Here is a 19,912-nt window from a genome sequence, read left to right as displayed (position 1 = left end):
GCACACTTAACAATGACTGGTTTCAATTAAAAGGGAGAACAGCTCCATGGACATGCACAAAGAACAAGTCCTGTCTCAGCAAAACCCTGTCTCAAAATAAAAAATAAAAAGGACTGGCAATGTAACTAAGTGGTAAAGCATTCCTGGCTTCAATACCCAGCACACCCAATATAAAGAAAGTGGGGAGAACATTGCCCAGGATGATCTGGGTAGATGGTGTCGCCAGTGGCGCTATCAATAATTACTTGGGGGTGGATTGTCTTTAAATGCAAGCATATATTCCATCACACCAATCATCAAATATAAACAATTAATGCAATAGTGTGCTGGAGCACCCCAACTAGCATTCAATGCACACTAATTAAACACTATAAGCTAATGACAAAATCCTAGGGCAACCATGAGCCCCAAAATAGCTCAGCTGCTGGGTGACTTCTCCTAGCCAAAGAGCAGAGTTGTCCTTGTCTGGTGGTTCTCTCCAGCCAACAACTGGATATCAGGAAATGATGGAGTTGATCTGGGGATGGAAAGCAAGGTGGCCAGTATCTCTGATGTCCTCGGATCAGCCTCGTTGATGTGGCAGGACACATCATTTAAATATAGTTCCAAGTTGATGGTTTACATTGTAGGTGATTGGTTTCCTCCAGTGAAAGTCAACGCCCACTGGTTATGTCCAGTGAGACAATGTGTATTTGCAACAGGACTTGTTCTTTGTGCATGTCCATGGAGCTGTTCTCCCTTTTAATTGCAACCAGTCATTGTTAAGTGTGCATATTGCTTGTGCTCTTTACAGTTCCTTATCAATTGCAACCAGACATGACAAAGCATGCCTATGGCTGTTGTTCCTTATAGTCAGCAACTTCATGAGTCCCAGCATGACCCAATATGGCAGATGCTTCTTATAATGGAGAAAGCACCTCTATGAGGATTATTGGTCTTGCACCTAGGAACTTCTTGGGAACTGAGCCACCACCTGAAGTTGTCTTGCTTTCATACAAGAAAAAGTCTCCAATACCTGTACCAGGGGAAAGTGATAACTGCCTTCTCTTGGGGTCCATGAGGATGTATTTCTCCATTATCTACCCCTCCTAGGGCTAGGAGGACTTGCAGCCAACACCATCTCCCACTTCAATACCTGTTGTGTTTGGGAAAGGTGCAACTTATGCAGTTGAGGGGGAGAAATAAAGAATGTCCACACACTTATGACCTTTCAATTCTTTATTCATTCAAATCACTCAATATAATTTCACTCTATTAGGTTATTTTTTAAAGTTTTATTTATCTTATTCATTTTAGTTGTTGATGGACCTTTATTTTTTATTTATATGTGGTGCTGAGAATTGAATCCAGTGCCTAACACATTCAAGGCAAGTGCTCTACCACTGAGCCACAACCCCAGCCCCACCACTCTATAGGTTCTTCATCATGAAAATTACAATCCTAATGCTAGGCACTGCAATAAACATAATCATTACACAGCAAACAATTCTAGATTAATTCTAAATACTGCAAACACCTTAATCATGACAGGCTCATGACCGACATTCCCTCTCCATGCTAAGCCAAGTGTCAGATCTAAAGTCCCAAGACTTAGAGTTACCAGAAGCACACTCACTCAGGCTGTGGTGATCAGGAGGGGTGGTGCTGATAGCCAGCTGAGGAGAGGGTCATAGGGAGAAGCTGCATTTCTCACCAGGGTGAAGTTGTGGCTGTAGAGTTTGAGAGTGGTGAGGAAGATACAGAGGATCAGGCAAATGATGAGAAGAGTTGGGGTGTCAGTCCAGGTCCTCATCAAGCTCTCTGGCATGAGGGAATCAATGTCGGCTGGCTAAATGTCTGTTCATTTGCTTCATCTTTTATACTAAATTTGGGGGCTTCTTGTTAGAGTCTGTAAACAAGTCAAAATAACACCTGGCATTTTGCCAGGGGAATGTTAGAGTTCGTAAACAAGTCTGGATGGCGCCTGGCAAAATGCCAGAGGGAGTGGTTTGTGAAGTAACTCCATCCAGCCATTAAGTGTGGAGATTTCTTATTGGTTGACTGATGTATCTAGTTTATGCTAATTAAGATAAGCTGTGTGGAATGTATAAATACTGCTCCTGTCCTACAATAAACGGCTCCTACTCCTGCTGTATCAACGTTCACAAGTTGTTCGTCACCCCCCGGTTATTTTGCTGCAGCCGGACTGCGGCACTTCTGACCACCCTTTCAATCCCTGTCAGCTACTACCATATTTCTCAGTGATGTCATTTGTCCTGAGGTTAAATCACCTGATGATTAAAGCATCAGGTGGTTCCACCCTGATATTCTTGACTCTCTCCCTTATGGGGCAAGGGCAACATGACACAGACCTCACTCTGAGTTTGTCAGGTTGGGGAGAAATGACTTGTTTATCTCATGGCTATGCCTGATGATCATATTGGAGGGCTCCATAGGTGTGCCTGGTGGGGCTGCAGGTTGCAAAGTGGAGTTTTAAAATGGGGTTGCTGAGGCTAAGACCTAAGGCCATCTTTACAATACCCAATGCACACAATACTACCATGAACCCCAAGTGGGGAAAATGACTGATGGGTCTGGACTGGGTCCCAGTGGAGCAGGAGTGAGGGCATACTCAACACCTCTAATTGGGAGAGAGTTGGTAAATGAACGCATCTTGACTCTATAGGAGACTTCTTTCTTCCTGCATCTTCTCCCTGAAATGGAGTAATATTTATCGAGGACCCTGTCCCCGTCCCATGGTCTCAGGCCCCTTGCTTGGGCCCCCTCCTGTGCCTGCCCTCTGTTCCCCTGGTGCTCTGCATAACCTGGCACTGCCCGGAACCACACCTCCCCCACTTGCCCCTCGCCTGGGCTCCTCCATCGGTTCCTGACTCTCCCCACACCCCGGCTTGGGACCCAGTTCCTCCCAACACTGTGCCCTCCTTTGGCCCTTGTTGGTTCCCGGTCCCTTTCTGAGGAACTATTCCCCTGGGGCAGCGGAGTGGACTGGTCTGGCCTGTGCGCCCTGCAGGCCCCCTATGGGAAACACAGCCCTGCCCCGCGCCGGGCCCCCTTGCTGCCCGCACCCTGACACCTGGCAGTGGACGTGGGCCTCGCGCCGCTGTCCCCTACGCTGCTTTCCCTGCGCCGTGCCCCCCCACCGCCCCCGACCTCGACCTCTGACCTCACCTGCTGTCCCCGACCCAGCCCTCCCCAAGCCACACCCCTTCGCGCTCCAGTCCCCTGAGCCCCTGACCGCATTCCTCCCGCATCGTGTCTGAGCCGGGGGGCCCCTTGCTTGGGCCCCCTACCACGCTCCCCTTGGTGTCCCTTGGGCCGCCTCCCGCTGTCTCCTCGTCCCCGCGCCGCCCAGGTCCTCCCCTTCCCTGCTGTCCCCTCTGCGCGGGCCTCCTGCGCATCTGGTCCCCGGGTAGGGAGGTGGGTGGCTGGTTCGGTCTGTCGTCCTCCTCCATCGGGTCGTCCCCTGCCTGGGCTCCTTGCTTGGGTCCTGGCCCTCACCCCTCCCCGCTCCCACCGTGACCCCGCGCCGAGCCCTCCCGTCGCCCTCCTCCAGCCCCCCCCTCCCCGTCCCTTGCCAGGCCCCTGTCCCAGGATTCTCATCTGGGCCAGAGAGCCTTACTGGAAACAGGCCTGCCCCTCATCTGGGCCCCTTGCTTTCCCCTGCCCCAGCCCTTAGCCCCTGGCTCTGTCCTCCCTGGCCTGGCTCCTGGCTTGAGGCTTGTGGCTCAACTGCGCCTGTGGGCTTGGAAAGCGGGGCCCTTGCTTGGGCCGCCTCCCTGCTCCCCTTGGCTTGCCTGCCCTTTCCTACCCTGCCCTGCCCTGCCCTGGTGTCGCCCTCCTGTCCCCCCCAGGCCCCTTCCCTGCTTTGCCCTTGCCGGGGGTGCCCCTCTAGGCCCCTAGCCTGGGCTCCTTGCTTGGGTCCCAGCCCTGTGCCCTTCTGCACCCGAGGCGTCCCCCCTCACCACTATCCCTGCCCTCCCTTGGCCCTTCTCTGTTCCCTGCCCCTGCCAGACCTCTTTGCCTGACCCCCTTGCCAGAGTGCTCCCCTGGTCCAGGGCGGTGGGCTTGGCCTGCTGGCCCCTCCAGGCTCCCTAGGGGTCAAGGTAGCCCTGCCCCTTGCCTGTGTTATGCTGGAATTAGGGACCCCCAAAAGACCACCAGAGACCCAAGATCGATGTAAGCAGCAAAGAGGTGTTTATTGCGAGCTAGCTGGGTCCTCTGCACTCACACACAGCAACTGGTGACACTGAGAGGCCCGAGCCCAGGGTTTCCAGCAGTTTTATACATTCTTTGGAGAAGGCAGGGACCCCCACATACATCATAACATCTCTTAGCAAATCTTCACACACCTAGGGAAAATCAAATAACAACTCTAAAACATGATTAGCACATTCACTGGCGGGAACAAGTTGGGTAGGGGTGATTGGTCAGTACAAAAGGGGTATTCATTTGAACTGATTGGTTTAAGCCAAGAGGCTGTAGGTGCTGAACTACATGGTTTCTCAACACCATAAACTACTGGGAGGGTCATCTGGCATCCCAGGTATTTCCCTGTCTCATGCTGATTGGTGGCTGCTAAGGGGTTACTATGGGTCTCCACCTAGCCTGACTGAGTCAGGGACACCTGGCAGCAGATCTCTCCTGTTATTTGTAGATAAACAACTTAGTAGGGTGGGAATGTGCCTAGGAGTGCTGTGTGGGTCTTTCCAAGGACAAAGGCCATGTCCCTTCTTTGGACAGGCTTTGCTCTGAGGTAGAGGCTGGTTTTTCACCTGGTCCCTTTGCCCTCCATAGGCCCGGGGCTCTGCTGAAGGACCCTGTCCCTGTCCCATGGTCTCAGGCCCCTTGCTTGGGCCCCCTCCTGTGCCTGCCCTCTGTTCCCCTGGTGCTCTGCATAACCCGGCACTGCCTGGAACCACGCCTCCCCCGCTTACCCTTCGCCTGGGCTCCTCCATCGGTTCCGGGCTCTCCCCACACCCCGGCTTGGGACCTAGTGTCTCCCCACACGCTGCCCTCCTTTGGCCCTTGTTGGTTCCTGATCCCTTTCTGAGGAACTACTCCCCTGGGGCAGCGGAGTGGACTGGGCTGGCCTGTGCGCCCTGAAGGCTCCGCCCCCGACCCCTTGCTTCCCTCCCTGGCCTGGCTCCTGGCTTGAGCCTCTGCTGCCACTTGTGGCTCAGGGCGCCCATGGGCTTTCAAAGTGTGGCCCTGGCATGGGTTTCCTCCCTGCTCCCCTTTGTTTGCCTGACCTGTCCTCTCCTGTTGCCGCCGGCTTGCTTGGCCTGGCCCTCCCCTGCTTTGCTCCAGCATGGGTCTTTGTCTAGTTTCCTATCTTGGCTCCTTGCGTGTGTCCGAGTCCTATATCCCACCACTACCCTTCTGCGGCCACTACATGCCACACTGTGCCTTCCCTCATGGCCCTTCTGGTTTCTGTCCCTGCCGGACTCCTTTGCCTGGATCCTCCTCTGGTCAGGGCAGTGGGCTTGGCTTTTCGGCCCCTTAGGGTTTCCTTTCAGACAAATAACTCTTCCCCTTTCCTGGTTCCTTTGCCTTCCCTCAGCCGGGGCCCTGGTCCCCAATTCTGCCCCTAGGCAGTGGACCTGGGTCTTGTGCTTACCTCCCTCTGCTCCCTTCCCTCCTCTCCCTTCTTTCCTTGGCCCTTTCCATTTTCTTGAACTTTGGCCCCAGTCCTTTAAGGGGGTAATCTTCCCCTAATTCATTTAGATGACTTTGCTCATGTTGTGATATTATAACCAGAGAGGAATAAGCATTTTTTCAATTAAAAAGTAGCTGTGAATTGAAGGATTCATTTTACCATGTGGAACTAAGTAAAGAAACCAGAATATATTTATTTCAAGCAAAATAACAAGTTGAAAATGAATGCAAAACATTTGAAGGTCTGGGTAAACCAAGGATCATTTTATGTAATAATGTAATAGGATTGTGTTTCACAAGTAATATCTGTTGTTAGGCACCTTATTCTCACAATCTCCATAAAATTCATTTGAATTTCTTGTACACAGTATGCTACAACTGACAACGCTGGAGTCTGGCCTAACAGATGCTTTTCTAAGTAGTCAAGTTCACTTGAAACTCAGAAGAGGTAAAGAGTCTTAATTTGTAAATTCTATATCTACCACTAGTTATGTTACCATCACAACCCATACAAAGGTTTCTAATTTCTCTGATCATTATCTATAAATGGGATGGTGCACTTTGCCCAGAGGAAGCAACTTGATTACTTCCTGGGAGGGTCTCTCCTATGTTGCCCAGGTCTGTAAGTTCACATGTGATGGTGTCCACAAGTATGTGACCACACACTGAGGAGGCGCTGCCTGGATGGCTCAGGGAGCAATTGGTCCCAAAACTCTTGCAAAGAATCCCTGTGCTAAGCGGCTTTCAAACCTCAAGAGTCTATGGATAAGTAAATTTCAGAAGATGAAAGGTGATAAATGTAAGGTTAGCAATTTTTGTGATTATAAACACAATCAAAAACACGAAAAAGTGGAGAGGAGTGTCAGCTTAGTCAGATGTTGGTTTACTGATGAAATTTACTTTTGGTAAATTAAATTTAATTATAAATAAATTTTTGAAGTTTTTTTAAATCTATCTCCTATATTATGTGATCTTCATGTAGGTCATTTATCAGCAACAGTGATATATTTGTCCTATAAAAGACTAGAAATTCAGCTTAAGCTAGCTTCTATATTTATGTTGTGTCCGGAAATGCAAATGAATATAGACTAAAACAGAATGTGTCGTGAAATGATGTGAACTTTTTTTTCGTGATAAAAAAAATCTATGAAGTTTCAATCAGTTTTCACAATATTAGCTTGTCATACTCTCATAAAACATCCTAGACATCCCAGTATGCTTATCTGGGCAGCTGTTTCATGAGGTATAGGTGAACACAAGCAGAATAGATTGGCTTCATTAATGTTCTTGATGTCATACCATTTACTGTAGTCTTCTTGTTATACAATTGTTGCTGGGAGCCATTAGCCAAGTAGGTATGACAATTTCCTTGCCAGCGTACCCCATGTTGCTGACATGTTGCAGTGACATTGAATGTAAGTGACCTTGCTCAAGGACCAAGGCAGATTAGGGTGTTCCCGGTTTTAAGATAATCTTGTTTAGGGCGTTCCCAGTTTAGGTTCCAGGTTTAAGGTTTAAGATTATTCCTGCTGGGAATAGGGCGTATCCTGCTGCCTGAGTTCCCCTTGAGTTCTCACGGGATTCAGACAGTATATTTTGGAGATAGAAGCCCAGTGGAGGTGGATTTGGGCAGAGAACGTGGATTTCCCCAGAACGTGATTGTAGACGGCTGGTGTGAGTTCGGGAATAAAGAGTTGCTGTTTGAATCTACAAGCTGTGTGGTGGCTCGTGATTGTGTGCCCAGCCAGACTGCGGCATTTGTGCCCAGCCAGACTGCGGCAAATTGTTATGCCAATGGATATACTGCTAGTTAGATTCAAAGCATGACTACCCCTCTAGGACTGTATCAGTGAAGAACAAAATGAAAGAGATAAAGGATTGAGATACAGAACTTTTACAAAACCTCTGATAAAAAACGTTTTCCACTAGAATGTACAAGGCTGCGAAGAGACAGACCAATCTTAAGTACATAATATCGATGGCAGAGGAGCTAATCTGAACTCTTCAAAAGGTAAGATAGAGATCCACAGGTATCCCAAATGAAGATATGTATCAGCATTATGAAAATTTTAACATCTTCTATGAACCACAAATTTTGATATTGTCACGAGCAGCTTCTCAGCCTTGTCTGGTTACCAGGAGTTCCCTTCCGGATATCTGCACTGGACCCCGGACCGCGACGTACGCGAACACCAAGCACGAACTCGATTGCCTTTTGAAATGCTGGTTTATTCGCACACCACACAAAGCAATACACGAGGTGGCTGGCTCACACTGCACGATCTTACTCTCAGGCGATGAGAGTTGATTGTGAGCAAATACATGGAGTTTCCCTCGCGCTTATATACTCTATATGTTTACAACAAACTTGTTTGTGTCTAACTTATCTAACATAAGCACACTACCTAGTTACATCATCAACTTATCTAACATGGGCATACTATCTAGTCATCCTATAACCAAAAACATGTTTACAACTAAAAAGTCACTTAGTCACTGCAAAGTCCAAAACAAGTCCAAAACAAGTCCTTTTGCTGATTCATGTTGTTTGTTCATCCTTGATGTTTACTCCTGTCATTCCACCCCCTTGATACGGAGGCGCCGATGGTACTGATGGTGCCGATGTATCAAAGCGACAAGTACGGTCCCCTGTCTTAGGTCGTCCATTCGGAAGTTGCCCGTCCTCGGGGAAACGTATGGGCTGTCGCGGCCCTGCAAACTAATCTTCAGATTGGAAGATGCAATCCACGGCATCCATGCAGCCACCGACCACACAGGAGTGCAGAAAAGGCTGAAGCATAGCACGAAACTCACAGCAGAAGGGAGCTTTCACTCTTGGAACGAAAAGTTGTTTCAATCGTAAATAAATGTCCAAATCCAAATCCTTTACTAGATCCAAATCTATCACCAAATTGTGAACTATCATAAATGGATAATTAACATCTTTTTCAGAGAACATCGGAATTGGAGTCATCCGGTCCTTCCTGAATAATAGGTCGTTCCTCAGCTTGCGTCCTAATATCCGTTTGATGATTATCTGGTCCACAGACATAGTTCCTCAAGAAATTCTACAATATTAACCAATCTTAGGTAAGTGTTGATGACAATCCACATAAGTCCATAATTTAATAAAGTAAGGCTTACAAATGTTTCTTAAACATATGTCAAATAAAGATCTAGGAACATATGTATTCCTTTGTCTGCATTGCGAATTGATTCTACACAATACAGCATCACCAAATAATAATGATCTATTATAGTTAAGTGAAATAAGTCCATTAACATAAAAAGTACCTGCATTAGAGTGTAAGGTTAATAAATCATGATCAGACTTCATCACTTCAGTGAACAATCCAAATAAAGTCTTAACACACAAATGTATATTATATCTACAATAAACATCACAATGCAAATTATTATCAGAAATACAATTCCAAACATGATTCAAAAACACACACAAAGAGGGCACTTGGCCTTCCAAGGTCCTATCCAGTGGACACCATGGTCCACTGCGTAAGGTTACTAGTCTACATAAAAGAGAAAAACGTTCCTGCCCAAACAGTGTATATGCACTATATAAAAACCATGTATTTACATGAAATTCGATGCAAAGATGACAATTTGCATAGTGCAACTGTTCAGAATAATTCCTCGATCTTTCCGTCCTTCTCCTTCTTGGATTTGATGTTCTTAGTGCCTTTCGTTTCATGGTCCCTGTAATGTTGAAGTTTATCCATTTTAATGTAAGTTTTCTTTCCTGCAGTCTTATTGATCTTTAAACAAACCTTAATACATAATACAAATAATACAAAACAACATACATATAGCAATCCTTCCTTAAGCCAATGGAAAGGGTTCCATCTCATAATGCAACTAACATCTGCATGAACCAATTTTCTAAAGAAACCTACAAAACTACAATCATAAGTATACTGAAAGTCACGCGGAATCAAGTATCCGGAATCAACCAACATTTTAACTTTATGAGTTTCTCCTGAGAATCTTTGGAGAAGTTCAGTAGTTTGATTATGTACTGTCTCAATTTCCTTTCCCAATGAAGCATAAATGGACTTAGCTGCCTCCGTCGCCTTCATCATATGTTTATATTCTTCCGACAGAGGTGGCTGGGGCACAAAAGTATGTAACCCAAAAGTATGATTAGACAAATAAACCACCTGAGTCAGGACTCGTACATTTCTCGTGTTAGTAAAATTCAAACTCCTAAACAGATGTTTCTGAACGGTCAAATTCATATGTTCCATCATCATGACATTAGTATGTATATGGCAACCAGCATTCAGACTCAAAGAATCACTATAAGAAATGTTTTGCCATCGTTGAACCATGTACGGTTCAGGATAACAAGACAACATATTAAAATTCCCAAGATCTAACAAAGTAGCCTGAGGCATAGATATAGTTATATCAGAAGTCCTAGGTTCATCTGAGAAAAGATCATAGGCTATAACAGTTGTTTTACCTATCGCATAAGTGGCTTCACTAGGCACATAATATGACATATTGTTCCATTTCAACCAATAAAACTTATCAAATGGTATTATCCAATCTTTACCAATTTTCTTTGGTATAGCCTTAGTTGGATATCCTATTACAACCTTAGATGTCGACATTTGCCATAAATTAATCATGCAAACACCAGTTTCACACCAAGAGTCCTTTGTAGGATCTAATATGGTTATAGCTGATGCAGTTTCCATGCCTATGCCAGTTCTAAATAACAGTCTTATTTCTTCTAATCCCGCGGTGATCATTGCCTGCAGATGTTCACACTCCTGAGTTGCCTCCAATTGTTTCATGCGTACATTCCACGATGCATCCATAGTCTCGATCACCTTACTTAATGAATCAACATGATGTTTCAAAAGTTCCTGTTCTGCAGAAAGTCTTTCCATAAGCAAGGACGCGGAGTGCAGATTTTTAGATAATTGTGAGATAACAAAGTTCTGTTTATTCTGAAGTCCACGCAGAGCTGAAATTTCCACTCGAAGTTCCTCCGTCATTGCTCCAGCGATTGCTGCCCCCAAAGCTGCTCCGGCCAGGAAAGCGCCAATCGCTGCGAACTGCAAAGGTCTCCGTCCTGCTGCATTTCTTTGAACTGAATAAAACAAATCTGGCAACACAGTAGACTCAAAAGAAGGACATACAGTTTCACCTTTCAACAAATCACTAACAGACAATCGTAACACAATTGGCTGTACTTGTGGTTGTATCAAAAATCTAACTGGCTGATGTAGTAAAGGTAAAAATCCTGGAGCCTCTAAAGTCTTCATAAAATTACCGTCCTTTTCCTTGCGTGGGAAGAGGACCGCTCTTGGGAAATGGGCAGTAACCCATCCCTTGGTTTCATTAAATCCTCCTCTATCAATTAAGCAAGGATTCAAAGAGGTCGGTTCCATGTAGCATTTCTGCATATCCATCTTTGTACTATATATAATATGATTACCTGCATGTGCATCAAACACATCAGTATTATTATGTAAAACATCATGTGTTACAATATCATAAAGATTCCATTCATTTTCACTTCCTGGTAATAACATATACCAGTAATAAGGTAATTTTCCTGGATATATTTTACTAGGCCAAGTAGAGAAATCCATTCCTTGTGTCAACCACCATTTCAGAGTTCTTCTATCTGCTACATCCACATGGTATCTAATTATAGTATCCCAGAGCTGTGCTCTAGGGCACCCAGTCTTCAATGACCAGTAGTCATCAGCATTTACCAGGTAAGTTTCTGTTTTGTAATTCACTAAAGTAACTTCATCCAAATCTGGTGGTACAAATGCAAGAGAATATACTGTTGGATGTAAAGTATAATCCCTCGTTTGTTTTTCCTCATTGCCTAATACAACATTACCACCTTCATAATGTTTGGAAACATTTCCAGTTATATTTACATCAAGAGGAATATCATAGTACGTGGAATCATTATGCATAATAGACCTATGAATACCAATCACATATTGCCATGAATGTGGAAACCATCTGCAAATAGATCTTTCCATAGCTAAACTAACATTTTTAGTGTCCACATAATTAGAATCAACTCCCATCGGGATTGACATATTATGGACATTCACTCTGATTTTGTCATCACTCAAATTAAACACGGGAATCAAAGTCCCAAAGAAATTATCATAAAACTTAAAGGTACAGTCTTCGCATTTATAATAAGGCCACTTTGAAGATTCTCCTTTGGATCCATTATAAGTATAATCTACCTGCAGAAATGTAACATTATAAAAGTGTTTTTCCAAAATATCCTTAGGTGTGACAACCAATACAGGTTGCCAGGACTGATTATCAAACCTATGCCACGTATTATTCACCTCAAGATGCATATGAGAGGCATTCAAATATACAGCATGAAGAGGATTCTGTACACAATTTTGTCTGCTAAAATTATAACACCATGTCCAATTAAATATATTATAATATTGTGTGTAGTTTTTCCACACTGTCTGGTTAACAATGTATTCGTCCACGGTGAATTTATAATCATGTAACCCTGGACTATGCACTCTCTGTCCCAATTTCGGGCCATCCACAATCTCTGAGAGGTCCCATTCATTGTTGGCATTTTTAAAGACATACCTCCTTGTTTTGTTTTCAAATAATAGCCATCCAGAGTGATTAAACATTCCAAATTCAGGATGTAATACCCCAGTCGTCCTGTAAACTGGACCCAGCCTACAGGCCTGTGTGTGAATCTTATAAGTTACAGATGAATAATTACCAATTTTATAATAATATCTATATTGGCACCACTTAAGGAAGGTTGAATCAACAGGGAAGCAAACTCTACCAATAAATGCTTGTCCCTGTGTTCGGTTAAGCATATCTCCAAAAATGCTACGGATACAAACATACCCGATTTTATCCTTTATTTTAGGAGGCGTGGCCACGGGTTTAACCAAGTTATGGGTAAATGGCTGTGGTAAAGGGTCGGTCAACACAACAGGTGATCGCCAAGTGGCGGTACCTAAGGTATTGACTTTCCACCAATTATCTATAGTAAGATAAGATTGGTTCCGTATTTCTAAGGATCTATCAGGATTCTGTAGAATCTCGAACTTTCCATATATAGGTAAATTAGGAAAATCCGCTACACAAGATACATAATGGGTATAATTCAAATGAGTTCTGCTTTGCACATCTTCAATATATATAGACATATTCCTTTGTTTAGTGCTCATGGAATCTAGATACTGCTGTAACTCTTTTGGACACCATGTCCCGTAGGGTTCAACTAAAACTTGCGGCCATCTAGGCAATGGCCTAGCTCCTTGTAAATGTCTAGGCAATCCTTTCCACTCATCCAACATTTTCTTAGAATCATTATATGGCAACAAATTTATCCCCAACGTAGTTGTTCGTGGGGTTGTAGTTGTAAATTCATCAGAACCTTCTTCCTCTCCATCATCATATGAAGAATAGTCATATTCTTCATATTCATAATCGAATAAATTATAATCATTCTGTTTGTTGGACACCCAAACCTGAAAAGGCAGTGATGCAACATCCTTTTCTGCTGCTTCTATACATGTAAAGTCATTCTCTTCTGTAGACTCCTCAAAAGTATATACAGTAAGGTTTGGATTATTAAGCACTGCTGCTGTAGCATTATAGCTCTTAACTAAAGGTTTGCCTCCAAGTTTCCTATAATAATACACAAAATGTGGCTTATAAGACCACATATCCATAATCCCAGGTACCAGGTGACATCGGAGGGGGTTAGTTTCATATTTATTAGAATATCCTCCATCCGCACTAGATCTAAACATTGGGCTATATACCCCAACTGTATTGATGTCCCAAAAATGGTCACACCCCTTAGGTGCGGAGTATTTGTTATAATGGTGGCAAAATGCATAATTATGATAAAACAAGTATCTAATAGCAGTAAAATTTTGTAGGAATTTGTTACTTCTCCAATATTGTGGTATTACTGCACAAGAATTATTACACTCTTGAAGTGAATGAGTGAAATTAATATAATTGAAGATCCAATCTTTGTAAGAATGCTTGGTCAGGTTAATGTTCCTGATACCAAAATAATATGGAGTTGTAGTAGTAAAAGTAGTGGGAGTTGTAGTTTGATTTCCCATTACTGAATAGAACTGCAGGGCTATCAAAAGTAGCAAAAATAGCAAAAGTAACAAAGTCCTAGGTGCCATTACCAGAAACATAGTGTATAATTAAGTACATAACAGGGTAGCAACTCCCGTGCCAACAATTTATGATTCACGTTAATAAAACAAGTAGAACCATTCAAAAGAGCTGTCTGCCATTCGTTACAATAAAAATATCCACCCAAAAACAAGCAAGAATATACAATCAGGATAATAAAGCATATGTTAAACCAAACACACAAACGTTTACCTAGTGACAACATCTTGGCTTTTTACTAATCTGAGGTCCCCTTTTCCAGTTGATACCCATAGGGTATTTCCTTGTCCGTGTGATACAATCTCACCTTTAATCACAGAGTTATCTTTTCTGTTACGTATCCACACCTTATATGGTCTTATATTATCTGGGTTTGGGTCCCCGTCTGCCTGCACATCGATGTCCTTTTGGAATGTTTCCTCAAAGGGTGATCTCCTGTGCAGTCTTTGCCTAGAATTAAGTTCAAAAACTGCAATCAGTATTGCCTTGTCAAATGGCACATCTTGTCCTATCTGCCACAATTTAGTCTTTAATAATCCATTGAACCTTTCAATATTTCCTGCTGCTTGTGGATTATAGGCCAAATGAAAATCCCAATTAATTCCTAAAACGTCAGCTAATTTCTGAACATTTCTACCAGTAAAATGAGAACCCTGATCGGAAGTCACATTCCAAGGACATCCATATGCTGCACACCAGCTCCAAATAGTTTTCATAGTAGAGCTTTGATCTGCATGTCTACTTGCACATGCATGTCCCAATCCGGTACTACAATCTACCATAGTACACACATATTTTCCATTCTGCAAAGGACCAATATAATCAATTTGTACCTTCTCATTAAATCCTCTAGGGGATGGTCTATTGTGGGGTGGATCTCTCCGGAAACGTTGCACCGAGGATGCACATAGTTCACATCCAGATATCGCACGCTTACATGCTCCCCAGGTAACTTTTATATTTCTGCCCTGAAACCACTGGAACATTCCATGTGTTCCAATATGTCCTAATTCCTTATGCAATTGTCGGATCTCATCCTCCGAAATATCAGCATTCAATTCAGGAAGTTTTATATGCCAATTTGGGTCACGTTTCAACCGAATCTTTGTATCTGTTTTATCTAATATTTTCCAAGGGGCCTTATTCACCAATTTTAGCCCTTCGGAATCAAATTTACTCAATTTGTCTGCCACATCATTAAATTTAGATATTTCATCTGTACGTCCTGTGTGAGCATCAACGTGCGCTATCTTTACATGTATAGGTGCCTCCGCAAGAAATTTCCAAATATGTATTCCCCATACATCTTTTCCATTAATTTTATAATCAGATTCCTTCCACTTTGCAGACCATATGGCAATACCATTACAAACTGCCCATGAGTCCGAAAAAACGTGTATATACTTTTTCTTTTCATGGATAGATTGTTCAACGGCCAATTTTACTGCACAGAGTTCTGCTAACTGTGCTGAGGCATCCGAGCCTTCCTTCACTAAGATCTTATTATCACTTGGTCGATATGCCACAGCTTTCCATTTAGTGATATTTCCTACTACTTTACTTGATCCATCTGTGAACCATGCATTTTTATGAGAAGCAACTGCCCCCCATCTTCCAATAGGTTGTGTCTTTGGTTGTTTAACCTCTACCGGTACTTCTACCATAGGCTGAGCAAAAACTAATTCTGATAACCTTAATGTCTTATTATTCCCTGACACTGTTGCATCATTAATTATAGTTAACAAATACCATTTCCATTTCAACACTTTTTGTTCCATGGGTAAACCTCTAAAATCTTCCTCCTTAGTTCGTACCCAATCCAAAATTGGTATCTGAGTTCTTAATGTAACTACTCTATTAGTTAAAACAAAACCTAGACTCTGTACCGCCGTATAAGCTGTCCACACTGTTTTTTCAAAGAAAGAGTACTTGTTTTCGGAAAAAGGAAATCTTTTGGAGTAAAACCCAACTGGTTTAGTCTGACTATTACTTTTAGTATATATGCCCCAATTTCCAAAGTCATTGGCATATATTATATCAATTATAATTTCTTCACCAGGTTGAGGTACATACAATTGGGTATATGTCTGAACATATTCCTTAGCTAATTCTAATGACTTTTTCTGTTCCGGTCCCCATACAAAGTCCGCAGCTTTCCTGCATACCCTGTGTATTGGAGCCAGAATCATTTGCAAATATGGAATATGTAATCTCCAATATCCCAAAATGCCCATCACCTGCTGAGCCTCTGTCTTGGTTTTTGGTGACTGTAAAGCCAAAATCTTATTTATCACTGCATCCGGAACCTTAGGTCCTTCTGTAGTCCACACCACCCCCAGATACTTAACTGACGTGGCTGGACCCTGAATTTTATCAGGATTGATGGACCATCCTTTTGACTTCAATAATGTAACTACCTCGTCCTTTACCTTATTTAACTCGGTCATATCTTTCCCAGCAATTAATATATCATCTACATATGACCATAACTTAGTAGTTCCTTTATCTTGAAAATCCTTTAACGTTTCTTGTAAAGTTACATGTGCTATAATTGGGCTATTTTTATATCCTTGTGGTAACCTCTTAAACCTATATTGTACTGACTCCCAAGTGAATGTAGTCAATTCTCTACTCTTAATATCTAATGGGATAGCGAAAAACATATCACTCAAATCTATAGCACAAAAACAAGTAGGTGAAAAATTTCTAATTTGAGCATAAATGGACTCTACATCTGGGAGAGTACCTGGCATAGAGGGGGTTACTTTATTTATATTCCTATAGTCTACCGTCAATCTCCACTTGCCATTAGGTTTCATAACAGGCCATACTGGACTGTTATATTTAAATGATGATGCCTTTTCTATTATATCTTTTTCCAACATTTCCTTTATTGTGGTGCTAATCTCTTCATGTCCTCCTTTAATAGGATACTGTTTAGTAAATACTGGTGGAGTATGGGGCAATTTTACTGGATCAATCTTTACTTGACTTAAAATTTTTGTTTCAAAACACTTCAATCTCTTCAAAGGTAACCATTCACCATATAATAACCTGAGTTCCTGAATTCCTAATACTCCATGTGGAACTTTGCCTACCAATACTTGTATTGTATAATCCAAATCATATATTTTAAATGTTACCCATTCTTTTCTCATTTCTGCACTATGTCCAGATACTCCTTGTACTATAACTTTTTCCTTAGCTGGTTTATTATTTACAAAATCATCTCTGACTATTGTTACCTCGCTTCCCGTATCTATCAGGAAGGAGTCTGTATATTCTTGATTATCAACTATAAATTTTAATTGTATGAACGGCCGGGTGTCTGGCCGTTTTGCCATCTGGGTGTTCCAAACCTCTGCATTGTTAAACCAAACCTTCTTCTTTGGCCCTGCACCTGACTTCCTCGCGGTACCGGCCTTTGTGGGTTCATTCTCCTTCCTATCTGTCTGTTGTTTACAGCAACATTTCCTTGTGTCCAGGCTTGTCCTGGTCGCACCTTTCTCCAGTCTTTGCCATTTCCCAACATATTTCTGTTTCTTGGGAGGCTCCGCTGGCCAGGCGGGCCTCCCAAACGGAAGTTTTTTGTCTGGTAACATTTAATATTTCCGTTACCATTTGTTGGAAAACAGACTGGGTTTCGGGCTTTAGCTTGAAATGTCATTGCAGCTTGAAATGACATTTTGTGCTCTTGTTGTAATTCTCGATGTTGCTTTAAGAACTCAACTACATCCCATAGGGTGTTGGCTCCAGCTAGCATGGTTGCCAACATCATTCTATGCTGTTCTGGTGCCCCTTTTATAATTATTCTCCTAAGCGCGGCTGTTAAGTGAGCACTTAAAGGGGATCCTTGAAACTGATTATAAATTTTGCTAAAAATAGCTAACTTCTTTACTATCTTAATCCCTTCACTGGGATTCTTCCACTGTACCTGGCCTTCAAAGGCACCCCAATCTATATGTGGGATGGCCTCTGCCCAGGCTATTGCAATCCAATCCCAAAGTGTGCGTACCCTGTCAGGTTCCTCTTGTATAATCTTTGCTAAAGTGTCCGCAACACTCGGATTGTCTATCTGGATATTAACCACCTGCATCTCCTTGCCTGCGAGTCTTATAGACTCGCCTCCCTTACTATGAATTGTAAACAAAAAGTCTCCGTCGGTCTGACCTTTCTGTGAAAAATCTTGCCTTAACTGAACCATTTCAGGTCTAGTTAAGTCCCTAGTTTCAATAACTTGTTCCAACCCATCTGGGCGTCCCCGTCCGGGTGTGGATGTTTTAATTACTGAAACTGGCATGCTGGCCTTATCAGGAGCTTCCAGTTGGTTCAATATATCTTTCAAAAATGGGTTATTACTTCCATTTTTAAGGGCTTCTTTTACTAACCTTTTGCCTCTTAGCCTGTCATCATCTATATCATCTATAATTTTACATAATATTCCCGGGATTTCTTTCTTGTCAGCCCGTTCCATTATGGGCTTGACGGTCTGAGGATTACTTAATGTTACCTCAACTGTGGTTCCTTTCTGGAACTCAGGCATCTTTGCCTGAACAATTCTTTCAATACCTCGCCATGGCGATTGAGATTTTAATTCCTTTTGCTCGAGCTTTAGTTCTCCTATTCTACATTTCTGCCTAAATCTTTTTATTACTTCCTTGAAGCCCATGTTGCTATTTTTAAGAGGATCCTCAGTTTAGCTATATGAATTTTCCAAGCAATAAACCCGTTTGTTTCTATCTTATAAGGTATCTGACTTATTCCCTGATGCCAGCTATATAGTGCCCAATTCTCTATCCTTTCCTTAAGCCACCCCATGCACAGGGACCACCGTCCTCCTAAGGATTTTGGTGGGGGCACTCCCCTTTCATTCCACCTTCAGCCTAGACGCCGGACGATCACGGTCATTCTAGGTTTTCAGTAGAAGAAATTGTGCATTGCCATGTGGGTTATATTTACCTGCTCCGGAGCTCTTCTTCCGTATCCTGCCGACTACGCCAACTGTCACGAGCAGCTTCTCAGCCTTGTCTGGTTACCAGGAGTTCCCTTCCGGATATCTGCACTGGACCCCGGACCGCGACGTACGCGAACACCAAGCACGAACTCGATTGCCTTTTGAAATGCTGGTTTATTCGCACACCACACAAAGCAATACACGAGGTGGCTGGCTCACACTGCACGATCTTACTCTCAGGCGATGAGAGTTGATTGTGAGCAAATACATGGAGTTTCCCTCGCGCTTATATACTCTATATGTTTACAACAAACTTGTTTGTGTCTAACTTATCTAACATAAGCACACTACCTAGTTACATCATCAACTTATCTAACATGGGCATACTATCTAGTCATCCTATAACCAAAAACATGTTTACAACTAAAAAGTCACTTAGTCACTGCAAAGTCCAAAACAAGTCCAAAACAAGTCCTTTTGCTGATTCATGTTGTTTGTTCATCCTTGATGTTTACTCCTGTCAGATATATAATTCTTTATCATAAGATGTAGGATAATAATATGTATACAATAAAATTAAAGAATGGGTCTGATGAAATTTATGTATTTAGTATAATACTTGAATAGTGTTTAAGGAAAATGATTCAAAATTCTGTTTTCAGTACTTGACTGCCCTCCCTTTCCCTTTTAAACCATATGTCTTCATATAAGTACTTCATTATACAAAATTATTTATTAGTGAACTCTCTGAAATCAGGGAAATTAATTGTTAATGATAAGTCTTAAATGCATAATATATAATCAATCCATTTATTATCTCCCAGTCATGTCCAGTTTCACATGAATAATTGCAATTTAATGCCCCTGAAGAACAGCTGCTGCTTTTTGTCTTTCCTCCAAATTTTCTTCCTGTTCCAGTGGTCTATCTGCAGTGCAGCCTATCCAGGTGAAGGGTTTCTTACTATACAACATCAAATGGTGATGGTTACATAGAATGTAAATCTTAACCATTAATGGAAAAGACAACACAGAATATCAAATTCAGAATTTTTCCACATTCAAGATTAACTGTTTCCTGATTTAACCTTTATAAAAATGTAATAATTTATA

At 42.5% G+C, this 19,912-nt stretch overlaps 1 protein-coding gene across 1 annotated transcript; it reads right to left on the bottom strand.

Annotated features, from left to right (window-relative positions):
* Positions 1-9,293: 9,293 nt before the first annotated feature.
* Positions 9,294-19,320, bottom strand: LOC124096927 (uncharacterized). The gene is made up of 2 exons (XM_058581013.1): positions 18,808-19,320; positions 9,294-14,298 (listed from the first exon to the last, which is right to left on the bottom strand). The coding sequence occupies exon 2, from the start codon at positions 13,866-13,868 to the stop codon at positions 9,294-9,296; it is 4,575 nt and encodes a 1,524-aa protein (XP_058436996.1). The 5' UTR covers positions 13,869-14,298; positions 18,808-19,320.
* Between the last annotated feature and the right edge of the window lie 592 nt (positions 19,321-19,912).

Source organism: Marmota monax, unplaced genomic scaffold (assembly GCF_021218885.2).
Source record: "Marmota monax isolate L192 unplaced genomic scaffold, Marmota_monax_Labrador192_F-V1.1 WCK01_AAM20220418_F8-fsc00030, whole genome shotgun sequence".
NCBI lineage: Eukaryota > Metazoa > Chordata > Mammalia > Rodentia > Sciuridae > Marmota > Marmota monax.
This window is presented reverse-complemented; position numbering and strand designations above follow the sequence as displayed.